The 27,467-nt window shown below is 35.4% G+C and overlaps 1 protein-coding gene across 1 annotated transcript in view; it reads right to left on the bottom strand.

Moving 5' to 3' along the window:
- Nucleotides 1–1,181: 1,181 nt before the first annotated feature.
- The window catches only part of LOC150093499 (uncharacterized), a 166,446-nt gene continuing 140,160 nt past the window's right edge, over nucleotides 1,182–27,467 (bottom strand). Inside the window, exon 7 of the mRNA XM_090413640.1 lies at nucleotides 1,182–4,620. Coding sequence (XP_090269766.1) covers nucleotides 3,793–4,620 — 828 coding nt within the window. The 3' untranslated portion in view covers nucleotides 1,182–3,792. The remainder of the gene's footprint in view (nucleotides 4,621–27,467) is intronic.

Raw genomic sequence — 27,467 nt, 5'->3', positions numbered from 1 at the left:
GTTTGAATTGACCTGATTGTAGTGGAGTCCTAATATTCTAGGTTTTGGTCTTTAAATGCTTGCATAGTCCGAATCTCGATCCAGATTATTCATTATTTTTCAGTGATAGTGGTAGCGCCAGTCGCTAATTTCTCATCGCTACCCCTGGAATTGCTACCAAATAGCAATGGAGACATTGTTGAACCGGCAACTTCCAAGCCAGTATGGTATGGTATGCTGTTAAATCCTTCGCCATGAATGTCTAATTGGCAGTAAATTATGGCAGATGGCACCCATCCCCTCTTCTGTCTTCACCTGCTAGCATTGAGCTGGGCATAGCGGGATGGCCTTCATGCCTTGGATAGCCCTACCTGGAATATAATACTCCCAACATGCTTCACCCATCCCACCCAGGGTGTCTTCATTTCGTTTAAATAATACCAGCTCCATTAATTTATAATGCAGTGATTGTAATATGTTAATAAATAAAATAATGTCTGAAATTTTAATAATTGACTCTGAAACACTTGGCACAGTCGACTGTAAATGTTTCCAAAATAGAAAACAATATAAACTTTTTCAAACGTTCTCTTGAATCTCATCAGATACTTTTCCTGATGTAAGATTTTAATAATGACCAACACTTCTTCAAATGGTCTACTGCACTTCTAGAAATAATTTGGATTATGTAAAAAATCTTATGGGGTGATGAAACTAAACAATAGGGGGGGGGGAGAAAAATTTGTATACCAATAGAGCATCATGAGAGCATTAATGAGAAACAAAATTTGAATTTTGAATTTAAAGTGATTATAAATAGGATTAGAAATTAGGTAAATCGCTGTCGTAATTATAAGAGAATACTCTGTTGGGTTTATGTAGGTGAAGTTTCTCAAGGAAGTTGTCAGTTAAATTTCGATGAACAAAATGTCGAGGAAAGAAGTTCAAGTCTTATTTTGAAGTAAAGAAACGAATGTGTGCGTGTTGTCTTCATCTAATTTGCTTTTTTAGAACTGAATTTCAGTTATATCCCTGGAGTCACATTGCAACAGCTGAAAACAATTTATTGTAATTTTTTAAAAAGCTCATAGATTAAAATGAGTATTTGTTAAAAGCAATAATGTTATTCAAACATTCTCACAACTTTACAAAATGAACTGCATTTTATTATATTTCAGAAATTGAAACACCTCACCAGAAATTGCTTACAATCACAATTTGTAATTTACATTTCACACGTAATAAATTCTGTGCAAAGCAGATGAATACAATTCTCATTTCACACTAAATTTAAAAAAAAAAAAAAAAAAAACTTGGAACATGAAATGGTAGAAAAATGAAAAAAATAAAAAAAAATAAGGAAAACAATAAAACTAATTAACTGAAATTTTATTCATTCAAAAAATTACTGAAAACGTCCTCTGATATTTATGATGAAAAAATCTGAAAGGCATACATTGAAGTTGGGCATTGTCTCATACTAGCTGCTGATGTTTCCATCTGTCGTTACTTTCTTGTTCTTTCCTACTCTGATGGTTTTGAAACATACGATCTTAAAAGGACGAGGGTGGTATGGCTACACTTCAAAACGTTTTGGCGGAAACTTGTCATGATTACTAGATATTAGCATGTATATAATCAGAGTGATCTGCAATTTTCATTTTCCTAGTGCTTGTACGAAAAAACTAAGTTCTTCAAACACCTCTTTGAAGCAGCTTTTTGTTCTCTTTTCACCGTCAACTGCATAGCCAGCGATTTATTTTAAACATGCAAGGAACAGACCGAATACCATCAAAAAAAAAAAAGAAAAAGAAAACCGCAGGTAGTCAGTTACGAATACAGTGTATCCATTCCTTCAAGAGAATTTTATTTCTAAATTAGCAGCAAAAATTAAGGGAAAAAAATATTGAGCCATTCAAGTGACTGAGAAATCCCTGCTAGGTGTCAGCAGGTTCCCAATACCACAACTTTCTTCAACGCATAGCACTAAATAATGTTTACAACAGTTCAATTTTTGTGTGATATTAAAACCAATTCGTTCGCACTGTTTTTATAAATTTATGATGAATATTCCTTCAGTCAACGTAATGATATGTTTAAAACTCAAATGTTACTTGTAAAAGCAGTGTTACTCACTTGGATTAATTATTTTCGATAAAATTATAAAGCTATTCACAATGAATACTTTTAAGTTGTGCTTAAAAGGCCGACTTAGATAAATGCATAATATAATTGTACATATCAAGGCAACATGTTCACCCAGCACTCATTAGCTCTGTTGAATTCTTCAGTCGATCACCATAAGTTCCTTTCTCGAAAATGTTTTCCCGCACGTTGTGCAAGTGAAAGGGTTCTCATCAGTATGTACTCTTAGATGTCTTTTCAGACTCGAACTGTCAGAAAATCTATTGTAAATTTCACACGAAAAAAGTTTCTCTCTGGTGTGAAAACTTTCGTGTCATTTCAAAAGAGACGAGTCGAGAAATTTCTTGTGTGAGATATTGCACGTGAAGGAGTAATCTCTGCTATGCCTTTTCATATGATTTTTAAGATAGCCTTATTCAGAAAATTGTTTACATTTTACACGAAAAAAACTTTTCTTTCGATAGATGGTAGCGTTTTTGGTACTATTTATGGGTCTGTATAGCCGTAAACTAGAGCTACACATGGTACATGTGAAAGGTTTCTGAACAATATGCACTCGTAGATGTCTTTCCAGACTTGAACTGTCTGAAAACCTTGCTACAAATTTCGAATGGAAACGTTTTCTCCCTGGTGAAAACTCTTTCCTGTCTATTCAGGTTAAACGATTCGAGGAATTTTTCGTAAAAAATTTCGCATGTACATGGGCATTCTGTGGTGTGCGTTATTATGTGCTTTTTTTTAAGATAGCCTAATAAAAATTGTTTCAAACATATTTTACAGGTTAAAATTTTCATAAATCGGATGATAGCGTTTTTGATGCTTTTATGGATTCTGTAGTCAAAAACCTAGAGTTACACACGGGAGAAGTAAAAGGATTCTCACCAGTATGCATTCTTAGATGACTTTTCAGACTCAAACTGACAGAAAACTTCTTGTTGCAAATTTCGCATTGAAAAGGTTTCTTACCAGCATGCACACATAGATGTTTTTTGAGACTCCAGCTGTGTGAAAATTTATTGTTGCAAATTTCGCATGGAAAAGGTTTCTCACCAGTATGCACATTTAGATGACTTTTCAGACTCGAACTGCTTAAAACTTTCTTGTTGCAAATTTCACAAAGAAATGGTTCCTCACTAATATGCAGTCTTCGATGTATTTTCAGATCCAAACTCTGAAAACTTCTTGTTACAAATTTCGCATGGAAATGGTTTCTCACCAGTATGCACTCTTAGATGACTTTTCGCATTCGAACTCTCTGAAAACTTCTTGTTGCAAATATCGCATAGATAAAGGTTTCTCAACCAGGCTAAAAGTATACAATACATTAGCCCTACCGGTCTTAATGTATGGAAGCGAAATCTTTACAATAAAACAAAAAGACAAACAAAGATTAACAACAGCAGAAATGAAGTTTATGAGAAAAACTGCAAAGTATACCCTATTTGATCACAAAGGAAACGGAGATATTATGAAAGAATTTAACCAAGAACCAGTAATTGAAAAAATTAAAAAATATAAACATAGATGGATGGAACACGTTCAAAGAATGAAAACAGAAAGATTACCAAAACAAGCCTTAAAGTACAAGCCATTAGGAAAAAGAAAACCAGGACGTCGTCTTAAACGATTCAACGATGACTTCTAAGGCCGGAACAGGCTATACTAGGCCTAAATCCTTGATACGTATGAAGAAGATAAAGGTTTCTCACCAGTATGATCTCTTAGATGAGTTTTCAGATTCGAACTGTGTGAAAATTTCTTGTTGCAAATTTCGCACAGATAAGGTTTCTCCCCAGTATGCATTCTTCGATGACTTTTCAAACTAGAACTGCAGGAAAATTTCTTGCTGCAAATTTCGCATGGAAAAGGTTTCTCACCAGTATGCAGTGTTAGATGTATTTTCAGATCCGAACTCTTTGAGAACTTCTTGTTGCAAATTTCGCACAGATAAGGTTTCTCACCGGTATGCACTCTTAGATGACTTTTCAAACTAGAACTGCAGGAAAATTTCTTGCTGCAAATTTCGCATGGAAAAGGTTTCTCACCAGTATGCACTCTTAGATGACTTTTCAGACTCGAACTGACTGAAAACTTTTTGTTGCAAATTCCGCATAGAAAAGGTTTCTCACCAGTATGCACTCTAAGATGACTTTTCAAAGTAGAACTGACTGAAAACGTTTTGTTGCAAATTCCGCATAGAAAAGGTTTCTCACCAGTATGCACTCTTAGATGTATTTTGAGATTGCAACTCATTGAAAATTTATTGTTGCAAATTTCGCATGGAAAAGGTTTCTCACCACTATGAATTTTTAGATGTCTTTTCAGATCCGAACTCTTTGAAAATTTCTTGTTGCAAATTTCGCATGGAAAAGGTTTCTCACCAATATGCACTCTTAGATGACTTTTCTGACTCATGTTACAAATTTTACAACGAAACGGTTTCTGTCTGATGCGAACTCTTTCGTTGCTTCTCAGGTGGAACGAATCGAAGAATTTCTTTTAACAGATTTCGATTGTAAACAAATAATCTTTAGTTGGCCACTTGATGTGGTTTTTATGATTGAGAATATTGTTCGCCACGTGTTTTGCAAGAAAAAGAGGTAAGCATTAATAATTAAAAGGTTTTTTCAGTGTGAGATCTGAGATGCTTTTTAAAGCTGTGTATAGCCATATGGTTTCCTACAAATTTCATACTCAAACGACTTCTCTTTCCTGTGAACCCTTCTGATGTGAAAGAAAAGCTTTAGATTATCATAAAAGGTTGTAATATATTTATCATTTATCAGATGAAAGGTTTCTCCTGCAAGGCACAAAAACTATTTTATAGTATAGTTTCTGAGAGAAATAGAGAAAATGTCTAGTGGCATATTTCTGATTGAAAAGGCCTCTCATTCGTGTGAATAGCGGAAAGTGTTTAAAGAAAGGCCTTTGAATGAAATGATTTGCCACTCCATTCACAGGAAACAGGCCTTTCTCCACTAGGAACTTTGCACATGGTTTTGTGGTCTGTTGTCTTCTCTATGCCTGGTAATTTAATCGGGAAAAGTTTGTAGTGTTCACTTTCTGAAATGCACCTCAAAAGAAGTAATATAGGAAACTTTTTTACATTCGGAAAAATGAAAATGTTTCCCAGTATTAGCCAGTTTTATGTCTTTGAAGACAGGATTCTAAGTGATGTGTTATTGCATTTTTCGGAATTGAAACGGTGTCTGATGCGTGAAGCACAAGTTTTTGTATCATCAAATAATCTCAGCTGGAAAACAGTCTGTCGCATTTCACATGTCAACAGATTTTCATTGCAGTTCCCTCTAGCCTTCTGCCTCTTCAGGTGTGTAAACGAGGAAAAGGTCTTGCTGTAATTTTCACATAAAAATAGCTTCTCGACTGTGTGCGTTTTCAGATGCTCCCGAAGATGTGCTGAATCAAAGAAATTCTTCTGACATGCCGTACAGAAGAAATATTTTCCCTTCTTCCACGTGCATTTTCTGGTGCCTTTCTATGCTATCATGATGATGATGAAAGTTTTTCCTATATTTTTAGCATGCCAGTTTACCTCTGAAATCTACTATTGTTTGAATGTTGTGATTTGTCTCGTGCGTTTTAAGTTGATCTGATCGCTTAAAGGATTTTTGAAATACTTTGCACATACTTTTTTTTTTATCTGACTGATTATTGTGCTTTTTCTGATGTCGATTAATACTCCGATATATGATCTGCGTCTTGGATGACGCACAAACGAAATACTTTTCCCGATTTTCTTCTCAGTTATTTCAATACGAAATGTGACTGATCCGTTTTTGTAGGAGGAGATTTACTCATTGTTTTTTGAATTTGGGTCGTCAATTGCATTCTCATTTGATGCTTTTCCGTTACGCCACTAGAAGAGCAACCTCTTCGGAATTATTTGATTCTTATTTCGCAAATCCAGCATGAAATGTTTATTACAACTTAATAGTCTTTACACAATGTGGCTTATTAGCTTGCTTTTAATGTATTAGTAGGCAAAATGTCTCATGGGAGTAACCCTATTCACAATCTGCAAAGAGAAATTATGTAATTAATGCTAATTTCTCAACATATTAACTAATATCTAATCGCAATTAATGTATGGATTTTACTCTAGAAATTTAATATTTTTAATGAATAGTGAAAACAAAAATAACGGTAAAACTTTCAATGAAAAATAACAGAGTATTATCGCTTTAAAACTGATGATTGTGTTAATAAACCTGAAACGCATCATCACAAAATAATAAGCTAAGCAGAGAGCCATGGGGCCATATTATATTCTGAAGTTGAACATTCCCTCAGGAATAACTCTGAGAATGAAGTTAGATATGAACGTATTTCTTGCAAACATGGAAACTGCGAAATCATGGTAAAAGTTTAAAAATGGCTTTTCAAGCCAGGAGTGAATTTCTTAAAAATACCATTTTATTCAGTTGGTTGTTTGTCAATTATTACTAGACGAACAATTGTGATTTACAGCTGTAGGTAGCATGAACACCCATTCTTCTGTTGATATTATTCTCTGTTCTTATTTCTTTGGATTTGCTTCTCTACATCATTCTAAGTGATAAACTCTGTGGAAATGCAGTGATTCCTCCTCCAGATCACCCTATTTCTGGCTTTTTTCTTAGGACTAATGTAAACACTTCTTCTAAGATGTATTTCGGCTGTCCTCTTCTTTTCTCAAGTTTCTCCCCTTCCAACACGTCTATAATCCATTCATTGTCTCCTCATGTGTGCCACAAGATGAGTCTTCAATACTCGACTGTTTTATTCCTTACAAAATGTATTCGTTAGTTTTCTTTTCTCCATGTCTTTACTAATCTTACTTTCATTAAATGATTTTTTCTTTAATACTTATTTTGCAATAGTAATTCTTCTTCGTATTTTCAGCGTACATCTTCGGTCATCTTGAATTAATTCCTCCAAGATATGAGTGATGTTACTTGGTCATTATTTTTACCTGTAATCACAATTATTTTATATTCCTTTTTATTTATTTTTGACACTGTTACCATTATTTTAATTTTTGTATTATTTTGTAGAGTTAATGATCAGATGAAACTCATCCACTCTCTTTAACAACTATTTTAAATCCTGTTGATTCTCAGCTAATACAGCTACAACTTTCCTAGAAATCGAATACTTATCTTAACCCTAATCTATCAATCGGGAATTTGGGAAGACAAAATCCTGCAGACACAATTCTTACAATTTCAGCAGGCATTTCATCTGTTGCAAATCTGTGTTCCAGATAGGAAATTCATTGATCTCTCTTTAAATTTCTTCATGCGGTTCTCTGATGCATGATTTCTTGTTCGGTAAGTTCACTATTCATGATTCCTTCACGGCATAAGTCTTCAAAATATTCTTTCCCGCTCTCTCACTTTCTACTATCTATCTATCTGTTACCAGCAATTTTCCTGTTTTTTTTTTTGTTGTTGTTGTTTTTTTATCTCGTCCTTCTTCACTTTTTTTTTTGTTTCGGGATGGACTGGAGGTGTGAGCAGCAATTATTCGATATTGCTTTTCAGCATATTTTCTCATTTTAGTTTATATTTATCTTCTTTATGTTACTTTGTCCAATTCTCCTTTGTTGTTTTCTTGAAGCTTTCTTTCATTTTGCTTCGTGGTCTTCGATAGTGCTCCATGCTTTCCACAATTTTCTTTTACTTGCCTTTTTCTCGTTCTTCTATCAACTGAAGTAACTTATTTGTAGTAATAAAAGGGATTCGCAGTGGTAATTTTTTAAATCTAAACATTTTTTGTGCTGATCTTTTATTTTATTTTTATAGGTTTTGAATAACCTGCAAGCGGAAACTAAATATAATTTATTACTTCATTATATTTCGCTCAATATGTTAAAAACTTCGTTCGGGGAGAAGACAGAAAAACAGGTAAAAACATTTAAATTCTCAATACAAGAATGATTCGTACAGTCTACGTATAATATCACAGCTATCCAAGAGAAGGAAACACTAATATAGTTCAGAGGCGTAGGAATAGATACCTAATTAATTAATTAAGAAATATTAATAAATTCATTTAGAAATAAATAATAAATTCATTTATTAGATATATAATTACATAAAACATTAAAAATTACAACCAATTAACAGAAATCACTTCTCGCAATTTAGAAATAGGCATACAGTCTTTCCAATTAAGATTAGGACGGTGGCATAAAGCTTCACTTGATCAAAAAAAATAGACAATCAAATTTCAACCTACTGTTGTGTAGCATCTTTTTATGGTTCCAGTGAACTCTCTATCTAGTATCGATTGCAGGAGAAGCAAGGACTGAACCTTCAAAATTCAAACATCTTATATAAGCATGATGGTCTTCGATTCTAATAGTATCAAAATGGCCAATCTGTTCATTGTATCAAATATGACAAGAAGAGAGTGTTTCATAAACACCAGGCAAAGATAACGGTGATAATACAAGGTGTCCCAAAATTCACGCAAGAAGTAATTTTGATAGAAAACACAGGTTTTTAATTAAAACTTGTAATTTCTTATTGATTCATAAAGTATATAGCATAGGGTTATGCATGGAATAGCATATCGGGTAAATGGCCTCCACGGCTTTGCTGGCACATACGCACTCTTTTGTCGAAATTTTCCATGACCGTTTTGCATAAAGGTGGCTGAATTTCGTTGATACAGCGCTCAATTTCCTCCTTCAAGGCGTGGGTGGTCGTGGGCTTGTTGGCACAAACCTTAGACTTCAAAAAACCCCAAAGAAAAAAGTCCAACGGTGTTAAGTCACATGATCTATCCGGCCAATTCGGATCACCAAAACGGGAAATTACACGACCAGGAAATGACTCATGCAGTAATTGAATTGTTTCTCGGGCAGTATGGCATGTTTTGTTGAAACCACATGCGTCCACATCCATATCTTGCAATTTAGGCACAAAAAACTGGATTATCATGTCGCGATAGCGAGCACCATTAACTGTTATTGCCTTACCAGCCGCGTTTTCGAAGAAGAATGGACCGATGATTCCTCCAGCCCAAAATCCGCACCAAACAGTAACACGTTGTGGATGCATTTGTTTCTCAACAATCACTGGTGGATTTTCTGAACCCCAAATGCGACAATTTTGTCGATTAACGAAACCATCAAGATGAAAATGAGCCTCATCGCTGATGATTTTGTTCGAAAAATAAGCATCTACTTGTTGTTGTTCCATAATCCATTCAACGAACTCTCTTCGCTGTGTGACAGTAGGCTTTAGTTCTTGAGTCAATTGAACTTTGGAAGCATAAAGATGCAAATCTTAAGTGAGAATACGCTGCAGAGAGCTTCTCGAAATGCCCAATTCAAGACCACGGTGCGGAATTGATGTTCCTGGATTCTAAGCAACACTCTCAGGAACTGCTTCGATGTTTTCTGTTGAACGACTTGTTGAAGGACGGCAAGATTTTATAAGATCACTAACTGATCCAGTTTCCTTGAATTTTTTTAATTAATCTTTTCACAGTTGATGAAGTTAAATCACTATTCCGACCATATTTTGTACGAAAATTGCGTACTGTAGTTGCCAAACCTTCATTACTTTTAAAATATTGCTCAACAATGAAAATGCGTTGTTCTTTCGTGTAGCGCACCATTTTTAATAACCCTGAACTGTCAGCTGTCTTTTTTTCTCGCTGGCAACACTTTACCGCACAAAAGGCGCTAAATTTAAATCTTGCGCGAATTTTGGGACACCCTGTATATCTTTGATAGGTTGTACGAAAAATACAACTTCCTGGCTAGTTGTTTGAAGGTGATGCACAAATTATATCTGTGAAAGTTCCTTGCTGTTTGTTCCGATGTTCCTTTAATGGAAAGAAATGAGGATCCTTTCAACATTAGATTGTAATCTGCAAAGGGGATGATAAACATCAAATAATTTCTCTATCAAGGGTTCACTGTATCTATTAAGTAATAATGTTTCCTACTAGTGGATAGATGCTATCGACCCACGTGATATTATACGCATGATGCACGACTCATACTTGTATTCAGATTTTAAATGTTCCCAGCTTTTTCTGTCTTCTCCCTGAATGAAAAAAAAAAAAAAAAATGTGCATAGAAATATTTAACACGTATGTCTCTATTAAGCAATTTGCAAGTTAATTTTATTTATTTCCTTGTTGACGTCGTCTTCTTCACTGTTATTTGCATGCGATCTCTTTTTTAAATTCATTTTTTATATGTGGGTTGCAGAATTTCAATATTCTATTTTATTCTCTGCTTATTCAATGTATTTTCTCTTTTTCTTTACATTTTGCAATAACGAATGTTTAGTCACTCTCTATTTCAGCTCCTGGGTGACTATAGTATGATTTGAGTTGGTTTTTGTATCAATTCTTGGCCAGTATGTAATTAATCTGTTTTCGTGGAACATCTCATGGCGTTTTCCATGTAGAGCGTCTTTGTTTCGGTATTTCAAAAAGCGAATTGTCAACTAAAAGGTCATATTATTTATAGAAATGTAGAAGTCGTTCTTCCTCTTGCATTCTTCGAAATCCTTCTTTTATTTCACGTTCAGTGTCCTCTTCAACCACTGCATTAAAGCCATAACAACCAACAATTGCAGTGTACTGAGGTATAAATAAGCATGTAGCGAGGACCACTTACACTCTGTGAAATGGTCAAGTATTCTGAGATTCGAAGTTCTAATACGAATCCACGCACGAATCATCGCACTATGACCGAAAAGTATATCTATAAAAAAAGTTTCGTTAGAAACCTTTATATGTTAAGAGAAATGAAATGCTTTTACAAGATCAACCTTGTAAGGTTTAATGCCACCAAAACTCAGTTCTGTATGATCTCTCACAGGAAACAGCTTGCATCACTCCCTCTTACCTTCAATAATATTGAGATATCCAAACATGATCAGAATTTTCTTCTTGGACTGAATTGTACATCCAGTCTTTCCTGGCACAACCACATTTCAACTACAGCTTCTGCAGCCTCCGAAATTCTTAGTGTTGTTTTTTTTTTTTTTTTTTTTTTTTTTTTTTTTTTTTTTTTTTTTGCACAAGACAATACTCAACAATCACTTCACTCACCCTCTCATAAATGTTCAGTTTCTGCCCTGTGCGTGCCTCTACAACAAATACTTTCATACACAGTGTAATGCTGAATTGACACTATTATTCCTCCAGTCTACTTCAAAATCATTAGAACAGTAGTCACTGCTAATAAATATTCTTTTACAGTCCATCTTGACACTCAACAGACCAACTTCACTGCCTCTTCTTTCATTCCATCTGCTTCTGTCCTTCGGAACAATCTCGCTCACTATGACTTCCCCAAAGATTAAAACCCTCAGCTGTTCACACAATATGTGAACAGTTTCCTCATTTCTTCTGTTCCTGTTGCCGACACATGGCGCTAATGTGCTGTGTCTTGTGGCCTTTTGTTTGTGGATCAGATATAAAAAATTCCATCGGATTTAAATTTATTTGGTGGTTCTAATTGGCAACCACTTCACGCATCCGATTCCACTCATTCGCATCTCGTGGCACTTTCTCCATATGTTCAGACGACGACCAAGCATAGTTGAAACGGACTGCATCCAATCAACCCACCCCCTAAAAATCAGTTGCTATTTTTAACCCATTCACCCTTTCCCACCCTATATAAATATAAAAGAAATGCTCCGCCCATCCCTAATAATATAAGATATATGTATATATATATATATTATTCAAAAAACCCGGGTTTTTTCCATTTCTATATAATTCTCCCACATTGCCTAACCCCCCCCCCCACACACACACAGTAATTTGGACATCGCAGAAAGAAGAAAAGCCACAACACCCATAAAAAGGTATGTGTAAATTTTTCTTCCTTTATGCTACATATATTTATTGGTAAATATACATCTACAATGCCCTAAGAATCCGAGAGTAAAAAAGCCAATGACATTTAAACAGGGCAATGTAGTCAGGAATATAAATTAAATTAAACTTTAATAAATATTTTCCAATATTTCGGCGATGTCACATTGCCATTTTCTAAAGGAACTTACAAAAAAGTTACGTGCAACATAGGCACTACAACACAGTAGGCACTACTGCACAGTTTCTGTGTTGTAGTGCCTACGTTGCACGTAACTTTTTTGTAAGTTCCTTTAGAAAATGGCAATGTGACATTGCCGAAATATTGGAAAATATTTATTAAAGTTTAATTTATATTCCTAACTACGTTGTTCTATTCTTTAAGTGTTTTAATAATGCATAACCAACAATAAGCCTGTCTACGAGAATTTAAACAGGGGCACTCCTAAACAGAAGCAGGCAAAATAGCCCTAAATATAATAAATATTTAGGGCTATTTTGGGGCAGTAAGAGGATGGAAATCAATATTAGATTACTTCATATTAAATGAAAAGACATCAAAATTTTCACTAGATGTTAGAGTTCACAGAGGACATGAAATAAGCAGTGACCACTTCCTTGTTAAAATAAAATTAAGATTACCACCTAAATGGCTACAAGTAACAAGAACAGAAAGAAAAATTGAAACATTTGTTTATAAAACTAGACTATTGAATGACACAAATGTACAATGGCTATATGAACAAAGAATTAATAAGTATCTAGATAAAATAAGACAAAATGAAGAAATAGAAATAGAATGGCTTAATATAAAAACGATACTAAATGCAGCAGCAAATGAAAGCTTAGGAAAGACCAAAAAATTCAATAAAAGAAAATAACTGAAGATGTGGGATGATACAATCAAAGAAATAATCAAAAAGAAAAAAGAAGCCTATCACAAATGGTTAAACAGTAAAAGATTAGAAGATGAAATAGAATATAAAAGAATAAGAGCAATAGCTAAAAGAGAAGTCAGAAAAAGACAGAGAATCATGGAATAAATTTGTTTATTTAGAATATGATTTATATAAAATAAGACCCAACGTATATAAGATTTTGAAACACCTAAATGCAGATACCAAAGAAAACATAAAATTAAACACTGAATTGAAATTAGAAGAATTTCTAAATTACTACACAGAACTGTGGACAGACAAATATTTTAAAAAAGACAACTCGCAAACAATTAACGAGAATGAAAAGGAAATAACTGAAGAAGAATTAGAAATCAGCCTGAAAGAAACAAGAAACAGAAAATCACCTGGAGAAGATAAGCTAGGTTCAGAACTATATAAATACGCAGGAACAAGATTCAAAGGAAGAATCTTATTATTTTTAAATAAAATTTACTCAACTGGAATCCCCCCCAATAGAATGGAAAAAAGCAATTGTGATTCCTATCTTTAAGAAAGGTAATAGAGATGAACCTAAAAACTATAGAGGTATCAGTATACTAAATTCATGTTACAAAATATATAGCAGAATCTTAACAAACTAATGAAATATTCCGAAAACTTTATTCTAGAGGTACAAAATGGATTTAGAAAAGGACGATCATGTATAGACCCAGCCTTCTGCCTAAAATTAATAATAGAGAAAAGAAGAGAATATAATTTAGAAACACATATTGCATTTATTGACTTTGAAAAAGCATTTGACAAAGTTAAAAGAAACATATTATTTAACATATTAAAAGAAAGACAAATACCAAATAATATCCTAAAAGCTGTCACAAGTATATATGAAAATAATCAAATACAAATAAGATTAAATCACGAGCTATCATATACAAGAGAGATAAACCAAGGGGTCCGACAGGGATGTCCCCTCTCAGCAACTCTTTTTAATATCTACTTAAATGAAATAATAATAAAATGGAGTAAAAATTTACATCAAGGAATTAAACTTTCATCTACAGTTAACTTAAACACTCTCCTCTTTGCAGACGACCAAATAATAATTAAAATTCTGAAGATAACTTACAGAAAGCTATTTTAAATCTAAATGAGATATCCAAAGATTATGGTATGATAATATCAACCGAAAAATCAAAAACGATGGCCTTTAAAGATCCAGCAAGAACTAAAATAGTATTAGATAACAAGATCTTAGAACAGGTGAATTCATTTAACTACCTAGGATATATGATCACTTATGAAAATGAAAAAGATATAAACATAAAAATTGCAAAATATTTAAAAATAACAGGAGTAATTAACTCTATATTTAAACCAAACCTAGTTCAAAAACCAACCAGGCAAAAAGTATACAATACATTAGCACTACCGGTCTTAATGTATGGAAGCAAAATCTGGACAATAAAACAAAAAGATAAACAAAGATTAACAATAGCAGAAATGAAGTTTATGAGAAAAACTGCAAAGTATACCCTATTTGATCACAAAAGAAACGAAGATATTATGAAAGAATTAAATCAAGAACCAGTAATTGAAAAAATTAAAAAATATAAAACATAAATGGATGGAACACGTTCAAAGAATGAAAACAGAAAGATTACCAAAACAAGCCTTAAAGTATAAGCTATTAGGAAAAAGAAAACCAGGACTTCCTCTTAAACAGTTCAACTATGACTTCTAAGGCCAGAACAGGCCATACTAGGCCTAAATCCTTGATATGTGTGATGATGATAAATATTTATTAAAGTTTCTTTTAATTAATATTCCAGTATACATTGCAAATTCGTTAAATAATTTAATAGTTATTAGTAGAGTGGTGGTTAGATGCAGGTCCAATAGCTGCCTTCAATGTTGGAGATTATCAACATTCAGTAATTCTTGAAAGTAGTTTCTCCATACTTTCACCAAGTTCGAATTTACTGATAGCTGTCTACCGTTTTTGTCATGTATGAAAATGTTTCCACTTCTTTTTGTTTATGGTCACAAATATAATTTATCATTTGAAAGGTGTTTCTAGTAACCCCAATTTTATTATAATTTTCAAGTTCCTCGCAGTAATTATTTATTTGATTTTCTTTGTCTTTGGTCATGAGTTCATTGATCTTGTTATTTAAAGTGTCTAGTTTATCATTATTTATTTAATTCCTGTTTAAGCAGTAGAGTTTCCTTGCTTTATTTCTTTCATCTATATATTTTTCAGTTTCAGGGGTATTTCATTTTTCCCCGAGTCTTTTTTGTTGCTGTTTCCAAGAATTTTGTTCGATGTTAAGTTTATTGCTTCAATGATACCCTTATACTTTTCATTAACTGGATCTCTAGGAATGTTTTCCATATTGTCTTCTAGTATGCTGTGGAAAATGCTGCAATTTGTGGGTTATTAATTTGTCCCAGTTGTAATGTTTCTTTTAATGTGGGCACTGATTATTCTGTGGTCAAAGTTTAGTTCAACCGTGTTATATGATTGACAGTTTTTGATTCATCTGATCCACTTTCCATTGATTAGTATGTGGTCTATTTGGGAATGAGAACCATTTGGATGTTCCCAGGTCCATAGTCTTCCTTTTGGATGGGGAAATTTGGTTTGGGTGATTACTATGTTATGGCTATTGCAGAAGTTCATAATAGAATGCCCATTGTTATTTGTGGTTTCATGATAAGTGTATTTACCCACATTTTTAGTAGTACTGACAATGTCTTTACCAATTTGGGCATTAAAATCGTCACCAATGAGTGTGACATTGTGAACTGGAATGTTCATGGTAGTTGCAGAAAGATCTTTATAATAGGTGTCTTCTAGTGGAGCACATTCTGTAGGAGCATATGTAGATATTATTGTCAGTTTTGGGTTGGTACTTATGGTTATGAGGAGAATTCTTTCAGACACTTCTTCGATTGATGTCACTTTTTCTGTTAGTTCCTTCTTGAGCATTATTCCACCCCATCTAGTACCATCATTGTTTGCTGGGTTTATAAATAAATCTCCATTTTTTGTCAGCTGATGATGTTTCATTCACTTCATTACTCCCAGTTCTACATCTATGTTCTTGTATACATATAATGTCTATGTTGACTTTTTCCTACTCCTCTAAGTAGCTCAAAAAAATTTCCAGTTTTCTTGAGTGTCCGTACATTATATGTTGAGAACATGATATTAGATTTCCATAATTTAATTTGATCACACTTTCTTGTACCTTTATTCAACCAAGAACAACCTGGAGGTCTTTGATCCTTGGTATGCATAGTGACTGTATCAGCAATTGAGGCACAAGTCTGTGGAAGTAGCTGATATTATCTTGTTTCCTTTCATAACCATTCAATATCCACGTATTGGATGATTGGCTCTAATAGGTTTTACCAGTCATGTTAGCCTACTGGAAATATACTGAGGGTCTCCAGGGGCACCACAAGGAGATGTGACTTGGACTCCCCCCCCCCCCCAAAAAAAAAAGAAAGAAAGAAAATTGAAAGTAAAAATCAATTTTGGGAATCATATACAAAAGAATTTGAATATAATTTTTATGGTATACAGAAACAAATGTGGAGATTTGTTAATACACAAAGAAATGATTAGTGCTATACCTTCTCTGTAATGTTTATCTTTCCTTCCTGAGTAAAATAAGGTTGTATTTTTTATGTTGATTTTTTCCCATGCCTATCCAGTGGCTCAAAGCAACTTACACTATTTCCCGTTTGAACAGTTCTAGTTCTCTCTCTATCAGTTTTAATTTGCCAGGTTTGTACAATGTTCTGATGTTCATGGTTGAAATATTATATATGCAGTTTGCATTCCACGTAGCTGTCTTCTTTCCTACTCTATGTAGACTTGAGTTAGGCACGTCGCTCTCCAGTCTACAGTAGCAATATTTCTGCTTCTATTTCCTGGGCAATTCATCTTTAAAGATTTCTGAATACCTGTTGGTCTGCAGGATCTCTTTTCTCTATCAATTAGACAATTGATAGAGAAAACAATGGAATATAATAGAAAATTATTTATATGCTGTATAGACCTGAGAAAGCATTTTACAGAATATTAATTCAAGATGTAATAGAAATATTGCAGAGAAGAAAAGTATCAGAAAACATAACACAAACAATTTAAAGAAATACATGATAACAATAGTTGTATAATAAAAATACAAGGAAAAACAAGTAAAGAGATACATATTAATAATGGCATTAGACAAGGAGACTCCTTAAATCCAACAACATTCAATATAATAATGGATGGAGTAATAGAAAACGTTAATAAAATACAAAATACAAGAATGAGAATAAAATAGAATAATAAGGAATATTACATAGTCTGCAGAACTATATATTATGCAGACTATGTAATATTAACTGCAGAAAATGAAACCCAGTTACAAATATTAATACATACATTTAATAAAGGAGCAAAATCATATAATATGAAGATATCAAAAACTAACACAAAATGTATAACAATATCACAAGAACCACAAAGATGTAAATTAGAATTGGAAGGTACTATAATAGAACAAATAACACATTACAACTGAACTGGGAAGGAAGGCCACATCCAGAAGTCAGAAAACAAGTTGAAAAAGCTGCAAGATTATCAGGATGCTTGAAAAAGAATTTGTAAAGTAGTAATCAGGCCTATTATGGCATATAATTGAGAAATAAGACCAGACACTACGAAAACGAGACAAATTTTAAACACTGGTGAAATGAATATATTAAGAAAAATAGTAAACACAAGTAGACTAGATAAAATAAAATATTCAGATAAAAGAAAACAATGTGAAATACAAGCAGTAAACAACTGGCTTTCAACCCGAAGAATAAAATGGATTGAACATGTACAGAGAAGAAGGGAAGAAAGAATAATAAACCAAGTCTACTGTTGGAAACCAAAAATAAAAGAAAAACAGGAGTACCTAGAAAAATATACCATAAAGGAAGGCGAAGTCTTAGTCGCAACATATATTATACCTAATTCATGAAGATAACGACGTAATGAACGAACCTAAGTCACTCATGAGCCTTTGCGACGCGAGTGTGTTATTCGTAGTTTCCTTCAATTACACCTGATTTTTTATTTTGTTTTCTTTTTAACAATAATCCTTTCACTCTTCCAACAGTGTCAAAAAGAAGCATCAGTGCAAAACCAGAAAATGAGCAATAGAAACAAAGAAAAGCAGATTAGATAAAAAATGCGAAATTATACTGTTGGAAACCAAAAATAAAAGAAAAACAGGAGTACCTAGAAAAATATACCATAAAGGAAGGCGAAGTCTTAGTCGCAACATATATTATACCTAATTCATGAAGATAACGACGTAATGAACGAACCTAAGTCACTCATGAGCCTTTGCGACGCGAGTGTGTTATTCGTAGTTTCCTTCAATTACACCTGATTTTTTATTTTGTTTTCTTTTTAACAATAATCCTTTCACTCTTCCAACAGTGTCAAAAAGAAGCATCAGTGCAAAACCAGAAAATGAGCAATAGAAACAAAGAAAAGCAGATTAGATAAAAAATGCGAAATTATCACCAGTCATCAAGCGGGTAGCACTTGTAAAGCTCTTTGTGAGCAATTTCTCTGCCGCTTCTTCAGTTTCCATTTTAAAGGATAAAGGAAAATATATGAAAGAGTAAAAAATGCGAAATCTATGCCGTCAACATGGTTGCATAATAAAGAAACAGGTAGTATAATTCCTCATAAGGAAAAACTAACTCCTTGAATCGGCACGCGAGTAGCGAGCTATTATTCTTCTCCTCTGGCAGCACCGCTTTCACCATGTCATTGAATGCTATAATTCCGTTTCGTCCAATCCTACCTGTGAATCATATCCGGTTGCCAACGTGGACGAGTACCCGCTCACGCAGTATGCGTCCGCTGCGAACTCCGGTAGAGCCACGTGTTAAAAAATGACGTTTGGAAGAAAAGAGTCCGATTTTAGAAATGGAATAATTCAAAATGTGCTGATGAGTCCTAATTTTCTTTGGTTGCGCTGTCATAACTCAAAGTTAGGAAAGTACGTAATATGCAAATTTTGAAATTTCATATGATTTTGTAGCTGCACTGGTGTCAGGCCTGAGTGACACTTTTGCCTGCTACCGCTGTTCAGCCGTGGAATGCATAGTGCTTTGGACGAAGACTTGACCGCTGTGAGCTTGGTGCTCTAAATTTTCAGGTAATACATTAACAAGTCAGCTTTATGATTTCTGTAATTTTTTGTATTGACTTTCACTCAGTTTTGTGCAGTAAAAATGATATTTTTTGTTAAAATTAGAGTTTACGCACCTTATAAAGTCTTGTTATCATTGGCTAGTTCCTCGCATACTTTGCAGCGTATCGCCCTTTACTAGGACATGGCGATATACTATAAAAGGCACACAATTATCAGTTATATCCCCTTGTGATATAATTGACACACTAAAATTTACTTACTAATTCATTCGTAGTTAAGCACCATAAGAATAAATAAATTGTGAAGCTACTTACTGATACTTCGCCACCTAGTTTTCAAATTGAGTAATTCGTTACACTACTGCAGCAAACGAAATCGACTTGTTTATTCCACTGCTATGCGCGACAGCTATCGGCATTAAATACAATCGGATGAGGGGAGTAACATATTAAATATATAAAATTATATATTTTATGTATTGTGGTGAAGCGATTCATTTCGCGGTCTTGGAAGTATCGATATTTGTAATGGAAGGTCTTGAAGAAACGGGTGATGCAAATACTTGCACTTTCATTTCTACTGTCTTCGGGATGGTCCGAAACTCCATCATTTGCCAGTGCATATTCAGTAGGTAGGATGCAGAACAAGAAATCATTTTCTACATTACTCGAGCCGTAACGAAACAGGCGACCAAAATTCATGTTTTGTTTATTAAATTGATATGCACAACATCTCTGTAATGAACCACAATTCAAAGAAATGCTATTTTACTCTGGATCTCAAATATTCTTCTACAAAAATATTTCAAAAACCCATAAAAGCAAAACAATAAATCCAAAAAAAAAAAAACATCAAAAATCCAAGCAAATAACACGACACTAATTCTTACCAAAAAAAAAAAATTCTTTCCACATTAACTTCACCAAAGATCGATTACCTAAAAAGCAGTATAAACGATGTGCAGTGCCACCTGCGGTAATGGAAATGAGAATAGCTCTTCCTATGAGAACCCCCATAGGCAAACTACTCCTTGCACAGGTCTTTTTGCCCCAAGGGTGGCATTTTTGCTTTACCAGAACCAACATACCATCCACACTACAAATTCTTGAATATCAACTAAATGAACTTCATTGGCTCAAAATTTCTCTACTAAATTAACATGCACTTTTCATATGCTCTCTTATTACTCTCCGAACTCCATCAAACATTTCAACCTCTTTAGTTATCTTTGTCTAAAACTGAACTTTCTGCAGTCGAAATACTGCAATAGTAAGGTCGACCTTCTTGAGGATATGAAAGTCCAAAATTCATATCGGTTCTGCTTCACCAGTTTCATCAATCATTCAGGAAAGGATGTTGAGGTGTTTTTCATCAGCAATGACCTATCTCAGATCGCTAATCTTCCTACCAGAGTACCTGACAACCCTCCATTTTGCAAATACAATTGACTTCGTAACAAGAACCCCAACATTGTATGCTGTGGTTATCGGTTCTCTTCTTGGTAACTAAGAAATACAAGGGTACTATCAAGGAGGATCTCAGTTCATTATATTCCACCAACCGAATGTTCGTCTATTGCTTCATTTCTTCTCATCCAAACCCCTACCCAGAATGAATAACAGAAATCATAAGAGGAATGAAGGTTTTCATCTCTTATTTTACTCCAATTTTCAACAACCATCAAAGCTATGGTTCTGTAATGCATCCATGCTAAAAAAGAAAAATTCCTATACATATGATGGATGGGTGAAGGCAAAATCTTCTGTTGCCCACTGTGCCTGTTCTAAAACAATCATCACCAAATCCAAGTCAGACTTTGATACGAACAAATTCTGTAAATTCGCCTCATTCCCAAATGGCAATCGGTCCTTCTTGTCCTTTGCCAAGGTATTTGGGAGCAACTTCTACCACCCAGGTTCTAAAACTCTCATATCCTGATTGTGCATAAGTTATATCACATAAAGAGGCAACTTACTGGATTCAGTCTTCTCTTCCAATTCTTGCATTAATGATCTGGAGAAAGGTCACTTACTTTCAACGATATAGGTGCTCTTCGTGTCTTCCAGGGTCTTCCGAGAAAAAGAAATCCAAAGAATCCTTAGTAAAGGATTCTTTATTAAGGATTCTTTTTTTTTTTTTTTTTTTGAATTATAATTGATTCCAGAGAAAATTTTTCTTACCTCAACTACTGAGTTCAGGAACCATTTTTTTAATGATTAGTGCTACACCTTCTCTGTGATAGTTATCTTTCCTTCCTGAGTAATATAAGGTTGCATTTTTACGTTGATTTCTCCCTTGCCTGTTCAGTGGGTCTCCGCAACTCCCAGTATTTCCCATTTGAACAGTTCTAGTTCTCTCTCTCTATCAGTTTTAATTTGCCAGGTTTGTACAATGTTCTGATGTTCATGGTTGAAACATAGCTGTCATCTTGCATACACTGTGGACTTCAGTTAGGTGTGTCGGCTCCAGTGGCGCATTCAGGATTTAATCTTGGAGGGGGCTGAGTACTCGAGATTTAATGTTGGGGGGACAAGCACTCATGATTTAATCTTGGGGGAGGAGAGTTGAGTAGACGATTTGAGAATACGCACTATGCATTGCATACAACCTATGACTGAGCATCTACAGTGATCGCCAATACATGATACCTGTGATCTCAGGCCCGGCCAGGGCAAACAAAGTATCGACAGAGCACTACTTCGTTCACCTCGCGTTCAGCCACGATTCCCGAGAGCTATAGGGTATTCCCACCTTATGTGACTGCTAATTCATAAGTAGTATAGAAATAGAAGACACAACATAACATAAATAAATTTTAAAAAAAAGAAATAAATAGGAAAAGTTTTTTGGAAAATTTTCTAGTGGTTTTTGTTTTTCTTTAGGGAGGCTAGGGCCCCTTGGCCCCCCCTCTCTGGGTGTGCCAATGGTTGGCTCTCCCTTACAGTGTAACACTACTTCTGCTTCTATTTGCTGGCCAATTCATCTTTAAAGATTTTAGGCAATTAATGCAGCTGGCTTGCCATTCCTATGCTACATATCTGTTGGTCTGGGGACCAACAGGTATGCAGAAAATTATTGATGGATAAATTTATTAAATACTTCATTAAAATTACTAACATGAATTCTGAATAATAAAATAACAAAGGAAATTAATCTACTAGATGAACAACAAGGATTTAGAGAAGATAGATCATGTACAGATGCAATATTTATAATTCGAGAACTGATAGAGAAAACAATAGAATATAATACAAAATTATTTATATGCTTTATAGACCTGGAAGAGCATTTCACAGAATATTAATTCAAGATGTAACAGATATATTGCAGAGAAGAAAAGTATCAGAAAACATAACACAAATAATTAAAGAAATATATGGTAACAATAGTTGTATAATAAAAATACAAGGAAAAACAAGTAAAGAAATACAAATTAATAATGGTATTAGACAAGGAGACTGCTTAAGTCAAACATTATTGAATATAATAATGGATGGAATAACACAAAATGTTAAAAAATACAAAATACTGGAGTGGAAATAAAAACAGAATAATAATAATCTACTTTTGTTTAATATTAATTGCTGTGTAATATTAATTGCATAAAATGAAATCCAGTTAAAAATATTACTACTTGCATTTAATAAAGCAGCAAAATTATATAATATGAAGATATCAAAAACTAACACAAAATGTATGACAATATCACAAGAACCACAAAGATGTAAATTAGAATTGGAAGGTACTATTATAGAACAAATAACACATAACAAGTATTTAGGTATACAACTGAACTGGGAAGGAAGGCCACATCCAGAAGTCAGAGAACAAATTGAAAAAGCTGCAAGAATATATCAAGATGCTTGAAAAAGAATTTATAAAGCAGTAATCAGGCCTATTATGACATATAATGCAGAAAGAAGATCAGACACTACGAAAACAAGACAAATGTTAAACACAGGTGAAATGAATATATTAAGAAAAATAGTAAACAAAACTAGACTAGATAAAACAAAAAATACAGACATACGAAAACAATGTGAAATACGAGCAATAAACAATTGGCTTTCAACCCGAAGAATAAAATGGATTGAACATGTACAGAGAAGAAGTGAAGAAAGAATAATAACGCAAATCTACATTTGGAAACCAAAGAATAAAAGAAAAACAGTAAGTCGTAGAAAAATTTACCATAAAAGAAGATCAAATCTTGGTCGCAAGAGATATTATACCTAATGCGTGAAGAAGATGACGTAATGTAATGAACGAACCTGTCACTCACGATCCTTGGTGACGCGGGTGTGTTATTCATAGTTCTCTTTAATTACATTTCATTTTTTATTTTGTTCTATTTTTAACTATAACAATTTCATTCTTCCGACAATGTGAAAAAGAAGCAACAGTGCAAAACCAGAAAATGGCCAAAAAGAAACAAAGAAAAGCAGATTAGAGAAAAAATGCGAAAATATCACCAGTCATCAAGCGTGTAGCACTGTCAAAGGTCTTTCTGAGAAATTTCTCTGCGGTTTCTACAGTTTTCATCATTTTAAAGGATAAACCAAATATTTGAAAGAGTAAAAATTCCGAATTCTATGCCGCCTACATGGTTGCATAATAAAGAAACAGGTAATGTAATTCCTTATAAGGGAATTTAACTCCTTGAATCTGCACTCGAGTAGCGAGCCAATATCCTCCTATCTCTCTCTGGCAGAACGGTGTCACCTAGTCCTGAAATGCGAAACTCCCAATTCGTCTCCTCATTACCAGTTCGTCACATCCGGTTGCTATCTAAGATGATGTACCCGCTCACGCAGTTATGCGTCCGCTGCGATTTCCAATAGACTCTCTTGTTAATGAAATGACCGTTTGGAAGGAAAGAGTCCGATTTTATAAATGGAATAATTCAAAATGTGCTAATGACTCGTAATTTTCTTTGGTTGCGCTGTCATAACTAAAAGTTAAGAAAGTGCATGAAATGAAAATTTTGAAATTTAATGCTATTCCTTAGCTGCACTGGTGTCAGAGCTGAGTGACACATTTGCCTGCGACCGCTGTTCAGCAGAGAAATGCATACCGCTTTAGATAAAGGACTTCACCCTTGCGAGCTTGGTTGATCGCTAAATTTTCATGTAATACATTGACAGGTCAACTTTGTGTCTTCTGATAATTTTTTGTACTGACTTTCACTCAGTTTTGGGCAGTAAAAATGCTAGTTTTTGTTACAATATGAAGTCTTGTTATCACCGGCTAGTTCCTCGCATACTTTGCGGCGTATCGCCATTTCCTAAGATTAGCACCCGCCTTGTACGTGGGTCGGAAGGTTATGGCAGTTCTCCGGTTTGTAGATCTTTTTCATTGACTGCTTGGTTACTATAAAGGACACAAAATTATCAGTTATATCACCTTGTAGTAATGTGGTACATGACAAGCCAAAATTTACTTACTAATTCGTAGTTAAGCACCTTAAGAATAAGTAAATTGGGAGGCAACTTACTGATACTTCGCCACCTAGTGTTCAAATTGAGGACTTCGCTACACCCCTGCAACAAATGACATCAACTTGTTCATTCCACTGCTATGCACGAAACCTATCGGAGTTAATTCAATCGGTTGAAGAACAGTAATATAATATAAAATTACATAAAAGTACAATATATACACAATGTATATATATATGTACAATATATATAAAAGTACAAGAACACTTCCGCGATTGTAACATTCCTATTCCAGAACATTTAAACACAAAAAATGCAACATTATTATTATTATTATTATTATTAATATATATATAAAAAAGTAGATCTTTTCTTGTGAATTAAAATTTAAAGCACATCAGTGAACGCCGTTCTTCAAGACGAACATATAGATGTAAAAACTGTAAGTATCTGTTAAGTAATAAGTAAAATATAAGTATTCAAAGTTCGAAGTATACGTTGGTCAACTACGCGAGAAGAGAACAAAGGAGGACGCCATATTAGAAAATACAGCAAGATCGTCAAACAAGAAGTATGAAGTGCTACAAATGCCAAGAAGACCTAACGGGCGAAGAAAACCACGTAACATGTAGGAACTGCCAAAGGAACATGCATTTTTTATGTTCAGGATTGTCCGAGACTACCTGGCAGAGAAAATCAAACAAGAATCGTGACGAGTGGAAGTGTCCCCATTGCAGAGATAACAAAGGCACCTCGCCTTCAACCGCAGGCGGAAAACAGCCAACGCAGAAAACAACCGCAGGCAGTAAACAGCTATCAACAACAGAGGGAATTAAAAACAAAGAAATGAACAACGGAAACCCAGGTGAGCCATCTTTAAATGCATTACTCGAAAATAGATTACATAACCTAAAAGACTGTTTAATCGATTTTGTTGGAGAACTATTTAAAAAACATACCGCACAAATTACAGAAAAATTTAACCAATACGATGCATTTATTAAATTTAATAATAACTCGATAGAAGATATGTTACAGACCGTTAGAGAAATTAAAAACTGCATCAAAGAGCTAACTGAAAGACAGCATAATTTAATTAAAGAAACAACGGACCTACGGCAAGAACTAAACTCTCTAAAGCAACAGTACGAGCTCTCAAACCAACAGCAGCACAAAAATGACCTCCTCATAAATGGTCTCCCAGAAATAGCTACGGAACCTCTAAGAGACACTGTAATACAACTAAGCCAAAAAATCGGCTCCCCCATTGAACTAAGAAACATCCAGTCAGTGCATCGGTTACCACAAAAAAGGAAAAGAGAAAATAATACCCGTCCCTCTCCCGTCGTAGTGCGACTCACCAACAGCCTAACAAAAACTACGCTTATAAAAGCTAGCAAGATTAAAAATCCAGTAGTAAAGGATCTGAAAGGAGACCACGACAACACCCCAATATACTTGTCTGAATACCTTACTCCACACTATCAGAAAATATTCTACCAAGCAAGGAAAGTAAAAACAGAAAACAATTACCAGTTTATATGGATAAGAGACAGCAAAATATTCCTTAGAAAGACACAAGACTCAAAACCAATCGAAATAAAATCCGTAGATGATCTCAACAGGCTGTCACATTGAAAGGAATATTGACAACTCGTAAAGAAGGACCAGCACCCCAACCAACATGGAAGCACACCATCAAGCAGACGTAATCACCCCGGAACATGATAATTGCCACATTCTGAAATCAATATCAGAATGGAAACAACTGACAATCCCCAAAAAAGGACTATCTATTCTCCACATCAACATCAGAAGCATTCAAAAATACTGGCTGACCCTGCAAGCTTATCTGAAGGAAGATATAGACGAAATAGACATTTTAATACTGACTGAAGTATCTACGACAAACGAAGAGGCATCCTCCTACCAAATGCCACACTTCCAACAACACAAACACTGCAGACAAACAAAACGAGGTGGGGGTGGGGGGGGGGGGGGGTGGGGGGGGGGGGGGGTGGGGGGGGGGGGGGGTGGGGGGGGGGGGGGGTGGGGGGGGGGGGGGGTGGGGGGGGGGGGGGGTGGGGGGGGGGGGGGGTGGGGGGGGGGGGGGGTGGGGGGGGGGGGGGGTGGGGGGGGGGGGGGGTGGGGGGGGGGGGGGGTGGGGGGGGGGGGGGGTGGGGGGGGGGGGGGGTGGGGGGGGGGGGGGGTGGGGGGGGGGGGGGGTGGGGGGGGGGGGGGGTGGGGGGGGGGGGGGGTGGGGGGGGGGGGGGGTGGGGGGGGGGGGGGGTGGGGGGGGGGGGGGGTGGGGGGGGGGGGGGGTGGGGGGGGGGGGGGGTGGGGGGGGGGGGGGGTGGGGGGGGGGGGGGGTGGGGGGGGGGGGGGGTGGGGGGGGGGGGGGGTGGGGGGGGGGGGGGGTGGGGGGGGGGGGGGGTGGGGGGGGGGGGGGGTGGGGGGGGGGGGGGGTGGGGGGGGGGGGGATTATTTGATATTAGAAGAATACTGGTGCTTTTACCAAGAATAAAGTTTTTTTCATATATCTGGAGAAACGAGCGAGAAAGAAAGAGGTTTGTTGGATAAAGGTAAATAAGAGACAGTTGAGTTCTCCATATCTTCAACTGGATGAGATCATGGATGATAGCTTCGAATTTCACAGATCCCTCACAAAAATTGGCAAACCCGCACATCAGATCGATTCTGTGCTTCAAAACACGCTACATGTAACAAAGAAGTATAAAGCTTTGATCCATCCAAGTCTAGATTTTGCATTCACATTTGGTTAGTGGGTTTTCTCAGGATGTAGAAGTGGTTGAAAGCATTCAATGGCAATTCCTCTCAAGATGCTTTCAGGTGTGTGGAAGAAATTCCTAAGAGAGGAGCAAGATCTCACGGTTTGCAAATCAGTAACAGTAGTTAGTATGGGGTTAAGGTTC

This window comes from Typopeltis vanoorti, chromosome 24, assembly GCF_054136105.1.
Source record: "Typopeltis vanoorti isolate ZY-2024b chromosome 24, IOZ_Tvanoo_1.0, whole genome shotgun sequence".
In the NCBI taxonomy this organism is placed as follows: Eukaryota; Metazoa; Arthropoda; class Arachnida; order Uropygi; family Thelyphonidae; genus Typopeltis; species Typopeltis vanoorti.
This window is presented reverse-complemented; position numbering and strand designations above follow the sequence as displayed.